Source organism: Lepisma saccharinum, chromosome 6 (assembly GCF_977018435.1).
Source record: "Lepisma saccharinum chromosome 6, izLepSacc3.1, whole genome shotgun sequence".
NCBI lineage: Eukaryota > Metazoa > Arthropoda > Insecta > Zygentoma > Lepismatidae > Lepisma > Lepisma saccharinum.
Window position 1 is genome coordinate 38,761,663 of NC_139234.1, and position 18,872 is coordinate 38,780,534.

General features: G+C 39.2%; 1 protein-coding gene across 2 annotated transcripts in view; it reads left to right on the forward strand.

The window, feature by feature from the left end:
- thw (chitin-binding domain protein thawb) overlaps positions 1 to 18,872 on the forward strand; it is a 253,499-nt gene that overhangs the window by 202,186 nt on the left and 32,441 nt on the right. For both annotated transcript variants that reach the window (XM_083123802.1, XM_083123801.1), the window contains one exon: positions 12,432 to 12,475. In XM_083123802.1, the coding sequence (XP_082979928.1) occupies positions 12,432 to 12,475 (44 nt within the window). The remainder of the gene's footprint in view (positions 1 to 12,431; positions 12,476 to 18,872) is intronic.

The window sequence follows — 18,872 nt, forward strand, 5'->3', positions numbered from 1 at the left end:
AGTACTGGGCGCTATTTTCGCTGGGCGCGTTTTACAGGACACCCTTTTGGAAGTCTGCCGTCGAAGAAGACGTCTGAAGATGATCGAAGACTAAAGAAGAACGGAGAAGATTGTTGAAGAGGGCTAGGTCGAAGTAGACAGGAGAGGATGCCGAAAGGACTCCGGGTACTCGAATGATGGTGAAGCTACCTTCCATGTCGCTTCGTCCCTAAAATCACCAATGCAGAAGGCCAATCGCTGGATATTCCCAAGAGGAACCCCTGTCTTCATCAAGGAAGGAAAGGTGAGACCAGAGACTTATCCCAGCATCACCTCCCACGCTCCCATTCCAAAGATCGGTTGCTCCACATTACGTCCCTAGAGCCGTTGGAGAAAAAAAAATGGTGGTAAAGTGTTGCAAGGCGCACATAATAAGTGTTCTGTGGAAACAGCCAAAACAACAAGCGCCGACACAGGAAGCGTGCGGATCCATTGTTCTCGGAGATAACATTAAGACCCGGTGAGAAAAGGGAGTCCAGGTTCTCTTCCGGTCTCCTGGTGACGTAAGCAAGGACGCCAGGCAGTAAATCAGGATGGGTTCCTGGGGTTGTTACGGATTAGACGAGCCAGGGAAATTATTCTTTGCTGTCGGAAACTTGTGCGTTAAGAAGGTAATGGGTTGTAAAAGTGATGTGCCTTAATGAACATCATCGTGGGAGAATGTTTAAATGAAGGATTGGCGGTGTTGCATCTTGAAGGATATATGTGACATTTATTGGTACTTTGTTGATGTCTTGAATTGCATTCTGAGCTTATGCTCTTAACTTCATTAATGCTTTCTCAACCTATTACTCGGGTTGCTTCTGGGAACGATTGAACAGGAAATCACGAGAGATACGCTTGGACATTAGAACAACATGGCGCGATATTGGGATGAGACGAATCATCTCACAACGATGCGTCTCGTATTTCGAATGAACTAGTTATATTTTGAGGAATTCGATCTGTAATTAGCTACTTTTAAATGTAAATAGCTAACTGTAACTACAACAGTGTCACCTTTTTTTTGCAATATAAGTAGCGTCATTGATTGATTTGTTACGTGGTGATGGGAAGATAATAATTAGCTCTTTTTTATTTAATATTCAATAATTTTTGTTATTTGGATCCATTTTTAGTGATTTAAAGAATAAGTTACCTTAGGGATAACAGCGTAATCTTTCTTGAGAGATCCTATCGACAGGAGGGGTTGCGACCTCGATGTTGGATTAAGATGTCATTTGGGTGTTGCATTTCAAATTTGATGGTCTGTTCGACCTTTAATTTCTTACATGATCTGAGTTCAAACCGGCGTGAGCCAGGTTGGTTTCTATCTCTTAATATTAAAAGTGTTTTAGTTCGAAAGGACCAAATACTTATATTATATATATGATTCATTCATTCATTCATTGTTTTCTGCCTAATTGGCAGGTTTTTCACTGCAATCTCCAGCTTTCCCTGTTCTCTGCCTTACGCTTCGTAATAGCATACGACCCAGTTAATTTGATATCATCCATAAGCTGATATATCTTTCTTCCACGGACTTTTATTCCTTCAACCATTCCCTCCAAGGCATCTCTTAGCAGGCAGTTTCTTCTTAGACAGTGTCCTAACCAGTTTCTTTTCCTCTTCTTGATGGTCTCCAGTATAGATCTTTTTTCACCAACTCTTTTCAGTACGGCTTCGTTTCTTACCTTGTCTGTCCATTTTACACGCTCCATTTTTCGCCATGTCCACATTTCAAAAGCTTCGAGTGGTTTCTCTTCATTTCTTCTCAACGTCCAGGTTTCTGCACCATATAGTGCTACACTCCACACAAAACATTTCACTAATCTCTTCCTTAGACCTATGTCCAAGGGTCCACAAAAAACATTTTTTCTTCTATTGAAAGCTTCTTTTGCTATTGCGATTCTCATTTTCACTTCTTGGTTGCAGCTCATGTCACTGCTTATAGTGCATCCGAGGTACTTGAAGCTATCCACTTGCTGGATTCTTTCACTGTTTGCTCTCACATTAATATTCCTTGGTTTCCGTCCTATAACCATTGCCTTTGTCTTCTTTACATTAATCTTCATTCCATACTGCTCACATCTGCTGTTTAACTCTTCTAACATACTATTTATGGTTATTTCATCCTCAGCGAATAATGTCATCAGCAAATCTTATGCAGTTTATTCTTCTTCCTCCCAATTTGACACCTCCTGTGCCCTGGAAACAAGTTTTCACTATATCTTCTAAATAGATATTAAACAAAGTAGGCGATAGGCAGCATCCTTGTCGTACTCCTCTTCCAATTTCACAGCCTTCTGTCATTTCGTCTCCTGTTCTCACTTTAACTCGTTGATTCATGTATAAGTTGCTTAGAAGTCTTCTCTCTTTCCAATCTACGCCAATTTTCTTCAGAATTTCTAAAGGTTTAACCCAATTCACTCTATCAAAGGCTTTCTCCAGGTCTACAAATGCTACAAACACCTCCTTTCCTTTCTCTAAATATCTTTCCCCAATGGTCCTCAGTAAACCAATTGCATCCCTTGTACCTCTTCCTTTCCTGAAACCAAACTGTTCTATTGATTAATAATAATTACTATTATGGCAGAGAAGTGCATTGAATTTAGAATTCAATAATGAAGATAAATTTCTTTTTATAGTAGATGATATTAGATTTATTTATTGGAGTTATTTCTTTTATTATTTTAGTTGTGTGTGTTTTAATTAGAGTTGCTTTTTTTACTTTATTTGAGCGTAGGGTTTTAGGTTATATTCAAATTCGTAGGGGACCTAATCGGGTTGGAATTTGTGGTATTTTTCAGCCTTTTGCTGATGCAGTTAAATTATTTACTAAGGAGCAAACACTACCTGCTTTGAGAACTACAACAGTGTCACCTTTTTTTTGCAATATAAGTAGCGTCATTGATTGATTTGTTACGTGGGTCGTTCAATATATAAGTTTCCGTATGCTGTAAAAATTTTTTTTTAAGATACATTAGAAAACTATACATAAATGTGTAGGAGGATCCTTCCTCACTTCTCCACATAATCCACATAGAGATTCAGGCATTTGTCCCACCGTTGCACCAATTTGTCCATACCCTTTGCAAGAAAATTGAGCTATTGAGCACTATTCTCACATTCCGCTTCACTTCTTCATCTGTTTCGAAACGGTAACCTTGCAATTCAGACTTTAACACCAGAAAAAGATGGAAATCACTCGGCGCTAAATCGGGGCTGTATGGAGGGTGGGACAGCCGTTCCCACCCCAATTCTTCAATTTTGTGTTGTGTTTGCACTGCTGAGTGGGAGCGACCGTTATCGTCAAGAAGAATGACACCAGCTGACAGGAGACCTGGTCGCTTATGTCGAATTGCGTTTTTCAGGTTATCCAATGTTTGACAATAACGGTCAGCATTAATTGTTCTTTCGTTCCAAGAGGTCCATAAGCAGAACGCCCTTAGCATCCATGCTTCTGAACTCCTAATGACGCGAGCCCGCATTTTCCGAACAAGCATTTACTTTTCGCCCTTGAGCGCATGCGCCTTCACGTCTGATTACGAATCGATTGTTGTTCCTTGTAGACGAAGGATGGCGCTTGTCAACCATGTGCTTCTTTTTAATGGCATTGCTTTATACAATATTTATAGCACAGGGAAACTTATATATTGAACGTCCCTAGTATATTACTTCGCTTTTAGTGCCACTTTTGGCTAATTTGCGACAATGCGGATGAGATGACACGATGAAATTGATGAATGGACAATCACAATCCATGCCCACACCAGGATTCGAACCCTGGACTCCTGGCGTCGTATGGCGATGTGCTAACCACTCCGCCACGGGGGCCGGCAACTAACGTCATCAATAGTTACTTTACGGCACTGAAATTGTTAACATAAATATTTGAAACGTGGTGAAAGAACTAAACTTGGCAACTCTGTTTCCAACTATGCGTCTTCTCTGGATGCTAAAGTGAAAGTTTTTTCGTGGAATCGCGTAAGGCGAGGAAGTTTTGTTGCATGCTAAATTTGGAAGATCAATATTTCTTTACTGTAAATCGCAATTTCCAATTGCACTTGAAGACTTCAGTGTTTTTTATAGCCTATCATTTTTTTTGTTGTTGTACCAGAAACATAAAAGAAAGACACACGTAAGGTTTCACATATTTATTTTAATACAATTATTGATCCTTGATTATGTGTAACTTGTTTGCAAGATAATTTCCACATTCTCGTTCTCTATTTCCTGTCCGTCACTAACCCTGTCACATTCTCGATTCTGCCGGCCCCTGTAGCAGACTGGTTAGCTCATCGCGCTACGAGGCCAGGGGTCCCTGGTTCGAATCCTTGCCTGGGCATGGATGTTTGTGATTTTCCATTCAGCAATTTCATCATATCATCACTCATCCTCATCTTCGCAAATTAGCCAGAAGCGACACAAGAAGCGAAGAAAATAAAGCAATTCAATCAATTCTCGATTCTCTTTAGCCTCAAGTCTCGAAATAGTTAACAATTATAAATTTCAGTGTACCATTACGTTTAATAACACAAGTAAAGATAATACAAACAATTACTTTTATTGTCTGCTATTGTTATGGCCTTATAATCAAGGAGTCCTTGTTTTTTTCCTGGTGGAAGTTTCCTCTTTGCAGATCTAGTCATTATTACACAAATTGGTCCTAAAACAAGTCCTTGTAATTGTGTTAATATGTCAGAAAAGTTGCACATTATATTTCCACTGTTACTATGTGTATCATATGCCGTGCTTTTCTGCATCTGATGTCCATTCTTTGAGGAATGCTTGGCTAAAGAAAGGGTGGGGGTGGTAGAGTCCTTTCCTACATTCTGTCCCAGGTATCTTTGGAGCAGGTGAACGAGGAAGGCTCTGATATAGGTGTGAAACGTCACGTTGTGAAGTGTTTTTTTTTTTTTTACCGAAATATAAACTGCCTTGGACAGCATGTGTAGTGTTATTTTCGGTCGTGGAAACAAGGCTTAATCGTGTTACAATCTTCTTAATGAAAAAAGTATACAGGAAGGAAACGTCCATCTTAATTTTAAATCGTTCTGACGTTGAATTGTCTTGCTGAATGCACGTGGCGCATTTCACGCGATTGCTGACTGACTACCGTTAATTGCGAGCAATTTTGTTGTGTTTGCACAAGCCACAGGCACCTAACGTTACGTCACTCCAGAACGCAAAAGTAATTCCGCATTTCTTTCCTTTCGTTTCTTCTCATTTTTCCCTTTCATAATAACCGAGTGTTACACTTTGAGGTTGCGTTATGATAGAGGAAAGCAACACAATGGAGAGGGCTGAGAACCATGAGAAAAATTTCACCAATCTACGTTCTCCTGGTTACCGAGGTTCGCAGTAACAGCCAGGAAATGTTCTGTATTAGCCTCCTTGTAAACAAACATGGCTTGGCTAGAATTGTTCTTTTTGTATGGTGAAATTTAGCAAAATGAAGGGAATTAATGTTCAGAGGGCAATGAAAAGGCACGTATGAGATTAATATGACTCCTGCAGCTTGCCAGTTCGTTGTCCTTAAGATGACGGACTCTTATTCAGGAAGTTACGGGTTCAATCTTACCAGCTGGCCATTTTGATTGAATTCTACTAACAGCGAATCCTAGATGGCACTGTTTCTTTCGTTCTTCTTCTTCTTATTTATTTACCTAGGTACATACTAGCTGTTTACCCGGCATTGCCCGGGTATTTATTTATCCCAATCTTCTATTAGACAGGAAAATAATGAATTCTATCTATAGTGTAAAATGTCATTGTGAATGCCACTAATTAGCATAGCGACTCCGAAAACTATGTATTCGACACTAATGTAGGTCATTTTTTATATTTTATTTTTCATCCCCTCTCATCCCCCATGCCGATAGGTGATGAACTTGGAGTTGAACGGCATTGGGAGTGTCACTATTCATCTTAGCGACCCCGAAAACTATGCATTCCACACTAATATCGGTCGTTTTCGATTATTTTTACATGTCACCCCTTCTCACCCCTAGGGGTGCCAGGGGTGTCTTACTCCCACAGTATTTCTTTCCAGATTGTAAGTCATACGTGTACCAATTTTGGTTGAAATTGCTCCAGGCGTTCGAGAGTTATGCCGGAACAAACACACATGCATCCGTCGATTTATATAATAATAGATAGATTTTTTAAAAAGTTTCAGGTACAGTAGGGACTGGCCATGTTATACTGAAACAGTAACAGCAGGAAAACAACAGAAATAATAACAACAAAACGATAGGGTACAAAATGGCACAGAAAAAATAATAAAATTACACATACTTTGTTAACAAACTGTGCTCTGACAAGAATATGTCAACATTTGGAGGCAGGAGCTATAGGAAACCTGTAGAAAAGAGACCGCTGTAGAAACGAGAGCCTTGCAGTGAGATCAGAGGCGCCGCCAACTTAAGATACATTTTGGGGGACAAGGTATTTTTGGGGGGGGAGGGAGTGGGGCAAGATCGGCAAAAAAAAACAATACTTGCAAATATACATAAAATGTGTCCTTCTACGTGAATTTGGGGTGAGGGGCAAAAGGTGCTCCCCCCCCTTCCCCAAGTCCATGAGTGGGATTGTGAAAGCTTTAGTTGCGGGTTGGCCGTTTAGGGACTCGTAGATGAAATTTGTTGAGCAGAAATTCAGATTTAATTTTGCGGTTCATGGTTTTATGCAAGAATTTCTTGTATGCTGTTTTAGCTTTACGCTTAACATATTACTGACGTACTCAGTATTTTTTTAAAAAAGTGGTTTATGACTCAAAAGGGGCTTCAGTCTTCCAGGCGATGCTACACTGAGTCACCTTTTCAGTGGGGAAAGATTTATAGCTCCCACCAACCCCCTCCCTGTCTACTTGGCACCTCACTGGTAAACATACAATAATGCCATGGCTGTTAAGGTTCAAGTGTTCTTGTTTAAAGATATGGATGGTAATATGGTCGGCAACACTGTTATATGTGTGCAAATTTAAACATGTAATTATTAAACTCTTAATTGCTTCGCCTAAAAGAAAATACAAACAACAAAGAGCTTAGATTAGGTTATTCGTGTTGTCGGCAAACTTTTATTTTAGACGATTTGGGTAGTCTTCATTTCAGAGCTTAGAAAATGCCCCACATAGGACCGTTAGAAAATTACTAACAATACATATTCCGAAGGGACCAAGGAGAGTTAATTCACCATTTTTTTGATACGATTACTTCTGTAATTCTACATCAGCTAGATACCACCGAGGTCTGGTCTGGTATCGCATTTAAATGTAATTGGTTGACTTATTTCAAAATCAGCAAAATGAACTTTTCCCGTATGTTGGGAGTATTTCATAGTGTGAAATTTATGTCTATATTACATGCATAGATTACATTTCCGGAATAAAGAAATGAAATTCGTTACATTTGAAAGGAAACAATTGATCTTGACAGTTTGGAACGTTGTTTAGAAGGAGCGAGACGCCAAAGTAACCAATTCACCAATCTTGTGGCTACTTTAAATGTCACAAAGATAGAGCTTTAAGATACAATGTTAGTGAAACTACTACCGTATAACGCCGCCAACCTTCAAAGATGAGGAATCAGCAGGCACGGGAGTTTAACAGGAACTAGTAGGAAATGAAACAAAAGTCAGCATTTACTCGGAGAACGGTTGAGTGCAGGATAGAACATGCACAGCCGGCTAACGTTCGCGTGAAAAGATCTCGAGGTCAGATATAGTACGATTGTCTTAGAGTACGGAGTGATCTTGTATTAGAATTGAGGTAAATACTTGTCTTAGCCTATATTAGAATTGAGCCCAATCCAGCAAAACTGATTAAATTTCAAATAAAAGAAGAAAATACACCAAGCCCTATTGATGCTCAGAAGAGATATTTTCAAAAGAAATTGTAACTGAGAAACTTGTAAAAAGCAAATTTCCAGAAACAATAAAACTCTGATAAATGTTTGTTATTTGACTTTCCCAGAACTCAGTGAACCCCGTAGCATTAATACCTATATTATACTGCCATAAAGGTATGAAGGAGAAATTTTTATGTGATAATGTGCGACTTCTTCGAACGAAATGGAAGGTTTCGCGGGAAATAGGAAGCGGAATGGAGGCCCATCCTTGGAACAACCTTTCGTTCTTCTTCCCACGATTCACGCCGAGATTTCACGACAATTGATGCGTATTCCTTTACACCAAACTAACTTGATGGGAACGCATAAACGAGAATATTTGTAACATTTGAGACGGGCGTGTGAAATACAAAAATGCGGAGCCAGGCAACGTTGGAGTCCATAGCTAGAAGACTTCGGCGATAACGTGACACAACATAATGCGACTAATCGTAACGCAACGATACACAATACGACAAATTATAATGCATGCGCCGACTTACGTGGCAGAGTGGTTTTTCACAGCTCGCTACGACGCCAGGGGTTGCGAGTTCGAATCCCGACCTCGGCATGGGTGTTATTTGTGAGTGGCCCTTCATCAATTTCATCATATCATCAATCATCCTCATCTTCGCGATTAGTCACAAGTGGCAGATAAGTAAAATAATCAAATCAAATCAAGCAATAATTAGACAAATCTTAATGCGACAAAACGTAACGCAACAATTCATGTTACATGAAGGCATGTGCCTTTCGCACAATCGGAAGCAATGTTTGATGAATGGCTCCCAAATGCGATTCGATTGATTGATTGGTTTGATTTATTTTACTTTACTTTTTTGCCACTTTTGGCTAATTGCGAACATGAGGGTGGATTGTGATAAGATGAAATGGGTGTAAGAACAATCACAATCACAACAAGGACAGAACACAACAATAGGCCCACGGAGGATTATGCTGGCAGTGAGCCCAGACGCCAGAGCCTTGCTAGTCGCTAGTCTGCAAAAGCAGTCCAGGGTGTACTACGTGGAAGAGAACACTTCATGAGAAACAATACAAGAACGATGTAGGAATTTCAGCTAAAAATGCAAGCTGGACCAGGACTCGAATCCGAGTCTCTATCATAACGTACCGTTGCTCTACCAGAGTCCCGGGTTCGAGTCCTGGTGGAGGATGCATTTTTCGCCGTAGTGCATATCCTGTGTGCTTTCATACAGTAGTAAGATAGCCAAGTCAAGTCAACTTGTTGTTCAACGAGTCAAGAAATCAACGATAAAGAAAAGAAAAAAATACAAAATAAATTGAAAACAAGACAAGTAGCCATTGTACAGCTGCGTGTGCAAAAGTCTCCCTCCCATTCCCCCCTCATCTTCACTTTCTAAAGCTGATTTCCCTTTCGCCTAAGAGATTTACGACTCCAAGTTCTCTGCACAGGAGGAGGAGGCGTGGAGATCCAGATCTGCCGATCGGGAAGTCAGCTTTGACGCACTGGAGTCTCTCGCTCGGTTGCCACTCAGCTCAAAACATCTTCTTCTTCACTTTTTTTTTTCTCTCGGAGGGAATCTTCTCCTGGTCATTACGAAACTCTGGTCGTTCCATTGAATGCAAATGGGCTCCTCGGCTTGTGTCCTGATTTATTATTATTTTCTTTTCTTACCTTGTCTTCCTTCACCCTGAATGAAAGTGCAATCTGGATCAGGATGGAGTGGGACGGAAGTATCGAGGTTCTTTTCTAGACTCTTATGGAGATTTTGCTTGTAAGAGGACCTGGACGCGTAGCTAGGGTGTTGTGTTTTGGAGGGCCTGCGCGGCCTTAACACTACAGTGGTTGCGCGGAAAAACTCGCGTCTTTGGTCGCGAGGTCACTATTGTGATCAATGGAAGATTTTCGCTTTTACCCATTACTTGTCAAAACTTACTTTTGTTTAGCGAGAATGTACTTTTTGATGTTTTCTGGTTCATTTAAGTAATTTTACTCAACACGTTACAGGAGAGAGGCAATTCTAAATCTAATGCAATACGTTTGAATAGGATGAAGCCAAACAAAAATACATATCTTAGAATCATAGTTTGTTATTTTCTTTCCCCCAAAAAATCACAAACAGATTTAAGTTGTCTGGACCCACCAACTGCTTATATTTATAAGAAATTTTAGAAACGCGTACTTATATATGTAGAATTACTACATACAGTCAACGGCAAAGATAACGTTAGGCAAATTTTCCACCACCATTTTCATTACTTTTTAAATCTACATCCTGTGTTGTTTTAAGGAATGAAACTATGTTTGTTCGAAGCAGCCATTGCTTTATGCTTATTGACGTCATTATTTCAATACATTGTCATCACATTGTGTAATACAGACTGAATGAAAATAGTGGCGGACAATTCGCCTACTGTTTCTTTCGCTTTTGGGTGTACCTTAAATGGTCAATTGTCGCGTGGACAACTGTTGAGCTCCACTGAAATATGGGCTCTAATAAGTCTACAATGGATATGTAATTCAAATAAAGGCTGAACCAACATAGTTCCTGCACAGGAAGGTACACCGATCAAGGTCAAGATTGTTGCCAAAAGGCAGTAGCACGTTAAAATATACGAGTGAATCACTATTATGACCACTGCAATGTTAAACTAAGGAATCAGACTTTGCATAGATCGAAGATTTCATATCTATTTTTACTATGAAAATGTATTACATACATTCAACCTTAGGTCGACAAATTTGAAGTGCCTTAACACAACTGAACACAATGGCGCAAGAGTATTGTCAGTGTTTTCATTGCGCCCACCTGTTCAGCACATCGAGTAATATCGGGCTCTGTTTTACCGTAGCCAACTGTTTCTTCTTTGAAAAAGTGTATTCACCCTGCGTCAATACGGATGTTTTTGGAGTGTTCAGCGGTGAACCCATATACGCGATAGAAGTTTGCTAGTACTGAATATATTAATTTTCTTTTCTAAAGAGTAAGTACGGTCATAAGCAAAATTGTGTCGTAAATGAAAATAGGATTTTTTCCCTGAACTACAAACATATTTAATCATAGAAACTCTTACCTGATTAGGCTCACTTCACTAACATATATTTACATTATGTCACGTGCCAGTTTCGATGACACAATGAAAGTTGCAAGGAGTAATGGTTTCTCGGAAGCGACGATAGATGGCAGCACGCCATATAAAGAAGAGCAGAGCTCATTGTACAAACTAGGTGCGGAGAAGAGGAATTATATATATTATAGAAAATTGAGAAATATATAAAAGAAGAGTTCAAATACTATAAAAGAAGTAAATAGAATGATGTATATAGTAAATTAAAAGAATTAAGAATATGGCCGCAGATGAAACGTTTACGAAAGTCATTAAGCGAGCAAATGAATTCAGAAATGTATCTCATCTCAATTTCTTTTTGATTCTCTGACGAGGAGAACATCGTCAGCTTTTGCATTTGTCCGTTTCCCCGGTGGCGCTGTGTCAAATTAGACGCCCCGAAGCACTTTTCGGTTGCGCTTTTTATTAGTCGCACTGGGCCATTGGCAGCGCTCGTTATTAGCGATCCTGGTTATTCCCCTTTGGTCGTCAAATAGGAGGTGGCGCTATTGTCAGTTTAGTCGACCCTACTCTTTCTACAAGTATAGCTTGTATTGTTTGACAAAGAAACGTGGGGAAAGCGAGCACATAAATAAGATTACGCTTTAATAAAAGAAGAAGAAATTCAAAGAAAAAGAAGAAGAAGCCACTTCCATATTAAAAGAAGAAGAAGACGTTTTCATAATAAAAGAAGAAGAAGCTTTTTCCATATTAAAAGAAGAAGAAGCCTTTTAGAAGAAGAAGAAGCCTTTTAAAAGAAGAAGAAGCCTTTTAAAAGAAGAAGAAGCCGTTTCCATAAGAAAAGAAGAAGCTTTTTCCATATTAAAAGAAGAAGAAGCCTTTTAAAAGAAGAAGAAGCCATTTAAAAGAAGAAGAAGCCTTTTCGATTATACATATACATATATTTTCTCTGTATTTTGTCAAGTTCTCAGAATATAGATCCGCATTTTACTATATCCTCTTGGCTATAAAACGCTTTCTTATTTGGAATTCTCAAACAAAGAACCTATCCCCCTGAGATTAAGATATCTGTAGCCGTGGTAAATAACATTTAAGTACGTACCCACAAGGGGCGTAGCATTAGTGGCGCCCATAACGTGGAGCTTTACCTTATCCACGAATGAGAGGTAGCATTAGATTGTACAGACACCAGCAATAGAAATGGGACACCTATATCCTGAAATTCTCGCTGTCCTGCGTGTTGCCTGACCATAAGGCGAAGAGCACATTTCAATAGCAAATTTCTACATCCCCGTAGAGTTAGGCAACCCACATAACGCATTGCGGGAAAACGAAAATTTCAGGATATAGTTCCATTTTTATTGCGGGTAACTGTACATTAATTACAATATGTAGTAAACTATTTATCCTATTCTATGTGTATAATTAAATAAAACTACTAATACTTACTGATTACTGTTCTCTTTTCTCCAGGTGCTGCGCTTGTTGCCAATCTTCAACTAGTTACTGCTCTCAAGGTAAGTAATTACTTCGTGATCGTTTTAGAAGTAACAAAATGATAGTAGTGGTAACATATTAAATTATATATGCCCTTTCGTTTAGGTGGTGATCTTTCCAAAGAGCATCCAATTGTGGGATGTGTGCTCTCGTTTTGCCAGGATGCGTATGAAAGGCAAGGGGCGGATTGGGGAGGGGTGCTGGGTGCAAATAGAATCTAGTATCCCTGATAAGAGAAATTTTCATCTCCGAAAGGATAATCTTATCCTCACTGTAACAAAGTGATATTTCAAACACATATTCCCATTAAAACTATTAAAACTTAAGCTTCTTCAGTCTTAAAAAATAGCACATGCGAGTAAATTTGTTGTCTACAACAAATCCGATAACACACTTCAATTTATCGACTTCGGAAATATATATATCACCACCAAGACGAGCATTCTACAGGGATTTTAAAGTATACCCATAATACCCATAGATTCAAGGGCGGAATATATATTTTCAAGTGGCCATGTATACAAAGATTCCTTCTTTTTTCTTATTTATCATTCTTTTTTTTCCTGTTTCTCTATTTCTTTGCACCTTTCTGTCTTTCGCTCTGTTTCTGTGCTTTTCTTAATGTTTCTTCCTCTATTTTTTAAATCTTTCGTTATTGCTATCATTCCATTTATCTTTCTTCCTGTCTCCATTTTTCTAGCTTTCCTTCTTTCTTTGTCTGTTTCTCTTTGTCGCTTTTCTTCTTCCGCTGTTCTCTGTCTCTTTCTATAACTTTTCGTCACATTCTGTCTACAAATTTCTCACAGTTTATTCCTCTTGCTATACTGCCAATGATTCTGAAACTTTCTCGTGTAGACTATTTAGGGGAGCTAGAACCCACCCCCCTCCACTCATAGCGACATTTCTGTGATTAGGGGCCCACTTTAATCCATAGGACCGGTCCTGATTAGCCTGTTGGTGCATAAAGTGTACTCAAATTTTGCTATAAAACTTTAGCTGTTAAAACACTGCTTATACATAAACATGTTAACGAATTATTATGTTGAAGAAAAGGCGTAGGCTTATATTCAATAAATCAAGTGTCTCACTCATTGCCTTAAACAGTACACGTACACTTTTTTCCACACATGTTACCTTTGTAACACAAAATCCTTCATCTACCCACATATGGTATTTATTGCAGACACATTACATACATTAGTAGTTGTTGAAGGGTCACATTCGCACTTGTTCACTGCCCGTGTACTCAATAAAATGATGAATTGAAAGAGAAACTGCTCTGGACTTGACACCTGACTGTAGTGAAGCCGCAACATGCCATCCGCAGAAGAAGGACCACGTACAGACCAACAGCTTTTCTTCACAGTAACACAAAGAAGACTTGTTTCATTACGTGCCCGAGGGGTTCTTTGGAAGCTTGAAGGATCGGGACATTTCAGATCAGCTAATCAAAGAGGCTGTTTGCCGGTCGAAGCCATGGCTACGTTCCAGAAGGCGATGGACGTCTGCTTTTTCGTCCAAGTCTAGTCGCAAAAGGAAACGTATTTCACTTTCTGAACACTTTCCTTTGCTTATTCAGACCAGGGGTACCCACAGTGTGGATTCATGACGCGCCTGCGTCATGGAAATTCTTGTGGAGGGGACGACGACAACATTTTATATTTTAGCTACCAATGCTATAAATCTCCACACAAAAATTAGTGTGTGTGGGTGGTTGTTTCGCTTGAATGACTTGTTATTGATTTTTAATTAAGGTTATTATGTACAGTTTTTCTACCTACCTGTGGGTGATCGGGGCGACGGAGTTGAAATGAAACACCACCTCTTATGCCTTTTAGAATCGTTTTGGAAAGGGGGAGGGGGCGTCCTGCTTGCATTAATACAAGGTTAGTCAAGCAGACAAACTGTCTGCTTGACCAGTTGTTATTGTCCAGTTTTCAACCTTTCCAAATCTGCAGGTATTTTATAAAATTATTTTCTCTGTACCAGTGACAAGTTGCTAGGCAGAACGCACAATGAGTGTCATGAGGATAATTAAAAACAGACTACGTTCGTGTACGGCTGATGAGTGGTTAATGTCTACCTTAATTCTATCCTGCGAGTCCGATATTTTAAAAGTGGTGCAAAATGACGAAATTATCAATAAATTTGCTGCAACAACGTTAGAAGTTATTATCTCACTTATGTAAAATGTTATTTCAATTACTGTCAAATTAAAATACAATATACATGTAAATGTCTATATTGCAAGCAAATATGTCTGTATTATATTGTTCCGCAAATTTTGTCTAACCAAAAAAAAATGAGTAAATAATTCGGTATAAAGGGGAGGAGGAGGAAATGTTCTCCCTTTTGGGGAGAGTGCGTCATAGGCCTTGGTGGTGATGAGCACCCCTGATTCAGACCATCATCGGTAAGGTAAAGATAAAGGTAAAGTGGGGGTAACGCTCCACACTTTCTTGATCCGGTCGTGAGTGGGGGTGATGTGATCAGCATCACGCCCCTGACCGCCTTTACCCCCTAGGGTTTCCCCCAGGTACCCATGTTATTCGACGCTGGGTGGGCGCCGGGGCCGCTTCCAACGTTAGAAAAGTTCCCGGATTTGAACCGGCCGGGGATCGAACCCGGGACCTTTAGCATGGTAGTCAGACGCGTTACCGACTGAGCCACCGCGGCCATCATTGGTTAATCCTGAAATCAACATTACATCGTGGATTTGTTTTACCATTACCTGGCTTGTCTGAGATAGAATGGGACTTATAGGATATGTTTTGAAACAACAATGTTATCTTTACTGTGCAACGTCACAGTTTGATCGATTGATATTGAAATGTTGGATGACATCACTGAGATCGTCATGATATACGGTGGGTGACAAGCCCTTATCAGTGACAGGTATTAAATAAAATAAACCTTTTTAATTAAAACTCACGTGGAGACTCTTTAAAAAGACTCAAATAAGGTTCAACACATCGTCTCCTGGGTTCGCTACTCTGTGGAAGCGCATAGTGGTTCATTTGGGCAAGAGAAGAACAGCATTTTAGACGAATTTAGCCCATTATCAAATCTTCGCGTACGCGTGTGCGTGTACAAGTATTATACAAGGTTCGCGCATAAAAAAATTGAATTTTTTTTTAGGAAAGAAAACAAGAAATTTCCTTCAAATGACTTTATAATCTTCAAAATAATCACCAGAGGAGGAAATACACTATGACCAGCGTTTGTACTGTACAGGTCTTGGAATCACTGTTGATAGTCATTGACAGTAACTGTTCGCAAAATACGCGTAACATTTAATTTAATGTTACGCGTATTGATTGATCACTGTCACTGAATGGTTAGCAAGGTATTGTTGTACAGACAATGCGGTATGAGGCCGAGCATTATCGTGTAACAGAAACCATTGGCCAGAATCACAGAGGTCTTTCCTAACCCGATTCATTATGTTCCCGAGTCGACCAAGCTCTTCCTTCTAATACCACTGATTGATTGTTTGGTTTTCAGGGACAAATCCATGGTGGATCAGTCCTTGGGAATTTCTCCACATTGTCGTCATTCCTTGACGTTGAAGGGCGTCCTGATCTTGGTTTATCCTCCACACTTTCACGTCCACCTTTGAAACGATTGTACCAGTCATACACCTGGGTTCTTGATAATGCTGCATCACCATACACTGCTCGTATCATCTGTAATGTTTCGGTAAACGATTTACCCAATTTGTAACAAAACTTTATGCTGTACAGTTGTTTCATCTTGATGCGCGTATTTTGTACGCCGCCTGTACGCGACCTGCATCTGACGCACGCTTGCCCCGATACCGACTGCCTGTAACAGGTTGAAACATGCACTGACGGGAAGTTTAGATATAGCTCTTTGCAGTGTTGCCAGAATACGGTACCTTTTTATTTGGTTTGGTTCTTATTTTATATAGTTCGGTTTCTTTATGGGCGGACCTTGTATAATAAACCGATACGAAAGTTTTTTAGTGCCTTGGTTGGAGTAGTTAAGTCGTCGCCTTCTAATCAAGACGTCCAGGGTTCTATGCACGGTGGAGGAACGTAGTTGTTCCGATCCCACTCTAAATTGTAGGTCCAGTTCCAATTAGCCTATTTGTGTATAAAGTTGACTTAAATACAAACACAAACCAAGAGTAAAAGCAATGAAGTATCTAAAGACTAAAACCTTCATACCGATTCTAAGAGGGCTCTAAAGGGGCACTCAATATAAATTGATAAAACATGGAACAAAACGACCTCATGGAAGATTATATAGGCTGGGGGTCCAGGCGCCAGAGCCTCGTTTGCCTCCAAGATTGCAGTTACCTTGGTGTACTACGTGAAAATAAGCTGTGCAACGTCACTGCATTTCCAACGTGTCCCTTGATATAAATGGTTTCCTGTCTGCACAACTTTGGTGGATGTCAAGCAAAGTCTTAATAAAACACCTAAAAAATAAATGATATGATGTCATTTGCATTTCACAAGTGGAACATGTTCTTTATAAGTGACTAGCTGATTGCCCGGCATTGCTCGGGTATTTATTTATCTCAATCTTCTATTAGACAGGAAAATAATTAATTCTAACTATAGTGTAAAATGTAACTAGTTTTATTTCATCGTGAATGTCACCAATTAGCTTAGAGACTCCGAAAACTATGGATTCGACACTAATCTAGGTCACTTGTGGCATTTTATTTTTCACCCCCTCTCACCACCCATGCCGATAAGTGATGTACTTGGAGTTGAACCGCATTGGGAGTGCCACGAAAACTATGGATTCCATTCGCAATACAGCCTGAATGTTAGACAACTCGAGAAACACTATCGTTGTGCGGATTGCATAGTGTCATGGATATCTGTTTGTACAGGTGATTCTCGATTATTTTTACGTCACCCCTTCCCACCCTACCCCTAGGGGTGCCAGGGGTGTCTTACCCCCACAGTATTTCTTTCCAGATTGCAAGTGATACGTGTACCAAGTTTGGATGAAATTGCTCCAGACGTTCGAGAGTTATGCCCGAACAAACAAATATACACACCCACACCCCCACCCCCCCACACACATATATCCATTTTTATATATATATAGATGGATTATTTATTTTCGAAAACAAGATTGAGCATCTTGTTTGAATTTATGAACACCAACGAGCGATCCGTACAATGCGAGTTTCCCTTCTGATGACTACTCGAACGGGACCGACGAAGCCTTCTGCCTAGCTCATTTCCTCCTTCCCTCCCCTCTTAGAACGCTACAGCACCGCTGCTCACCAAGATCATCTTGAGGTTCAGGCCACAGCGCTCAGTCAAGACGTCATCATCTGGAGGCGATCGTCTTAACGCTATAAACGCCTTGTCGTATTTTTATCATAGAGAATTAAGCTATATTTATTTCCTTTATGAAGTTAAATTTTGACATTTACCTTCCCGACGAATATAGTTAGAAGAGAAAAGTAGAATATTGAATATTTATACCAAAATTTTCATTCAGGAAGTCACTATGGCCACCACAAAAATTCCTAGCATAGCACAAAGAACGGGTTGAAAACCGTTAGAAACTTCCTGGCGGAAAAATTTAAACATTGTATATATTTGAAAAATATTATTGGGAATATTTGTCAGCTACAGTAAAACTCGTAGCCCCTTTTGTATGAACTGTTGTATGTAATAATCAATTGATTAAATCAAAACCCCGCATGTTAGGTTAACCGCAAACTTTCCAAGTTACCTAATCAATTAAATTGTCTTTAACTTTACCAAATTAATCAACCAGATAATGCAGATATTCTGTGTAGCTATACAATCTCAATACAAAAACTTAATTTCTATATCCTTGCAGCAAAAGCGAAAGTTATTGGTACAAGGGCAATGTTACATTTCTGTGTATAAAGACTAAACGTAAATCATTTTACACATGGTAATTTCGACCCTATTGACTTATTGAACGAAAGATAATAAACAAATTGAATCTTCTCATTGTAGTTAGTAAGATCTGTGACAATAACTAGAGTTTCCAACATTTTCATGGAAAAGAAAAAGCAGATTAATATTTCGATCTTAGCGTTCACTTGGGAAATAAACATTTGGAATATTTCTTCACACTGTCTTTACTCGTTAATAAAATCGTGAAGAATGTTAAAAAAATATGAAACAATAAACATTATCACTGATTTAATAATCAAAGTTACGAACATCGAAGCTTCACAAATACAGAAAATAAAAAGCAGTTCATATGAAAGTTTTATTAAATTTAATACATTTGTAGTTCATATTAACATAGCTAGGTTACAAAATGCTTTCTGTGTGATAACATTTGTGTTTGAAACATAAGTAATATATTCTTAGATAATTTTACACACGAATATTTCAACGAAGTTCTTGTTACACATCGCACCCTCGTATTTGAATGCACAACATA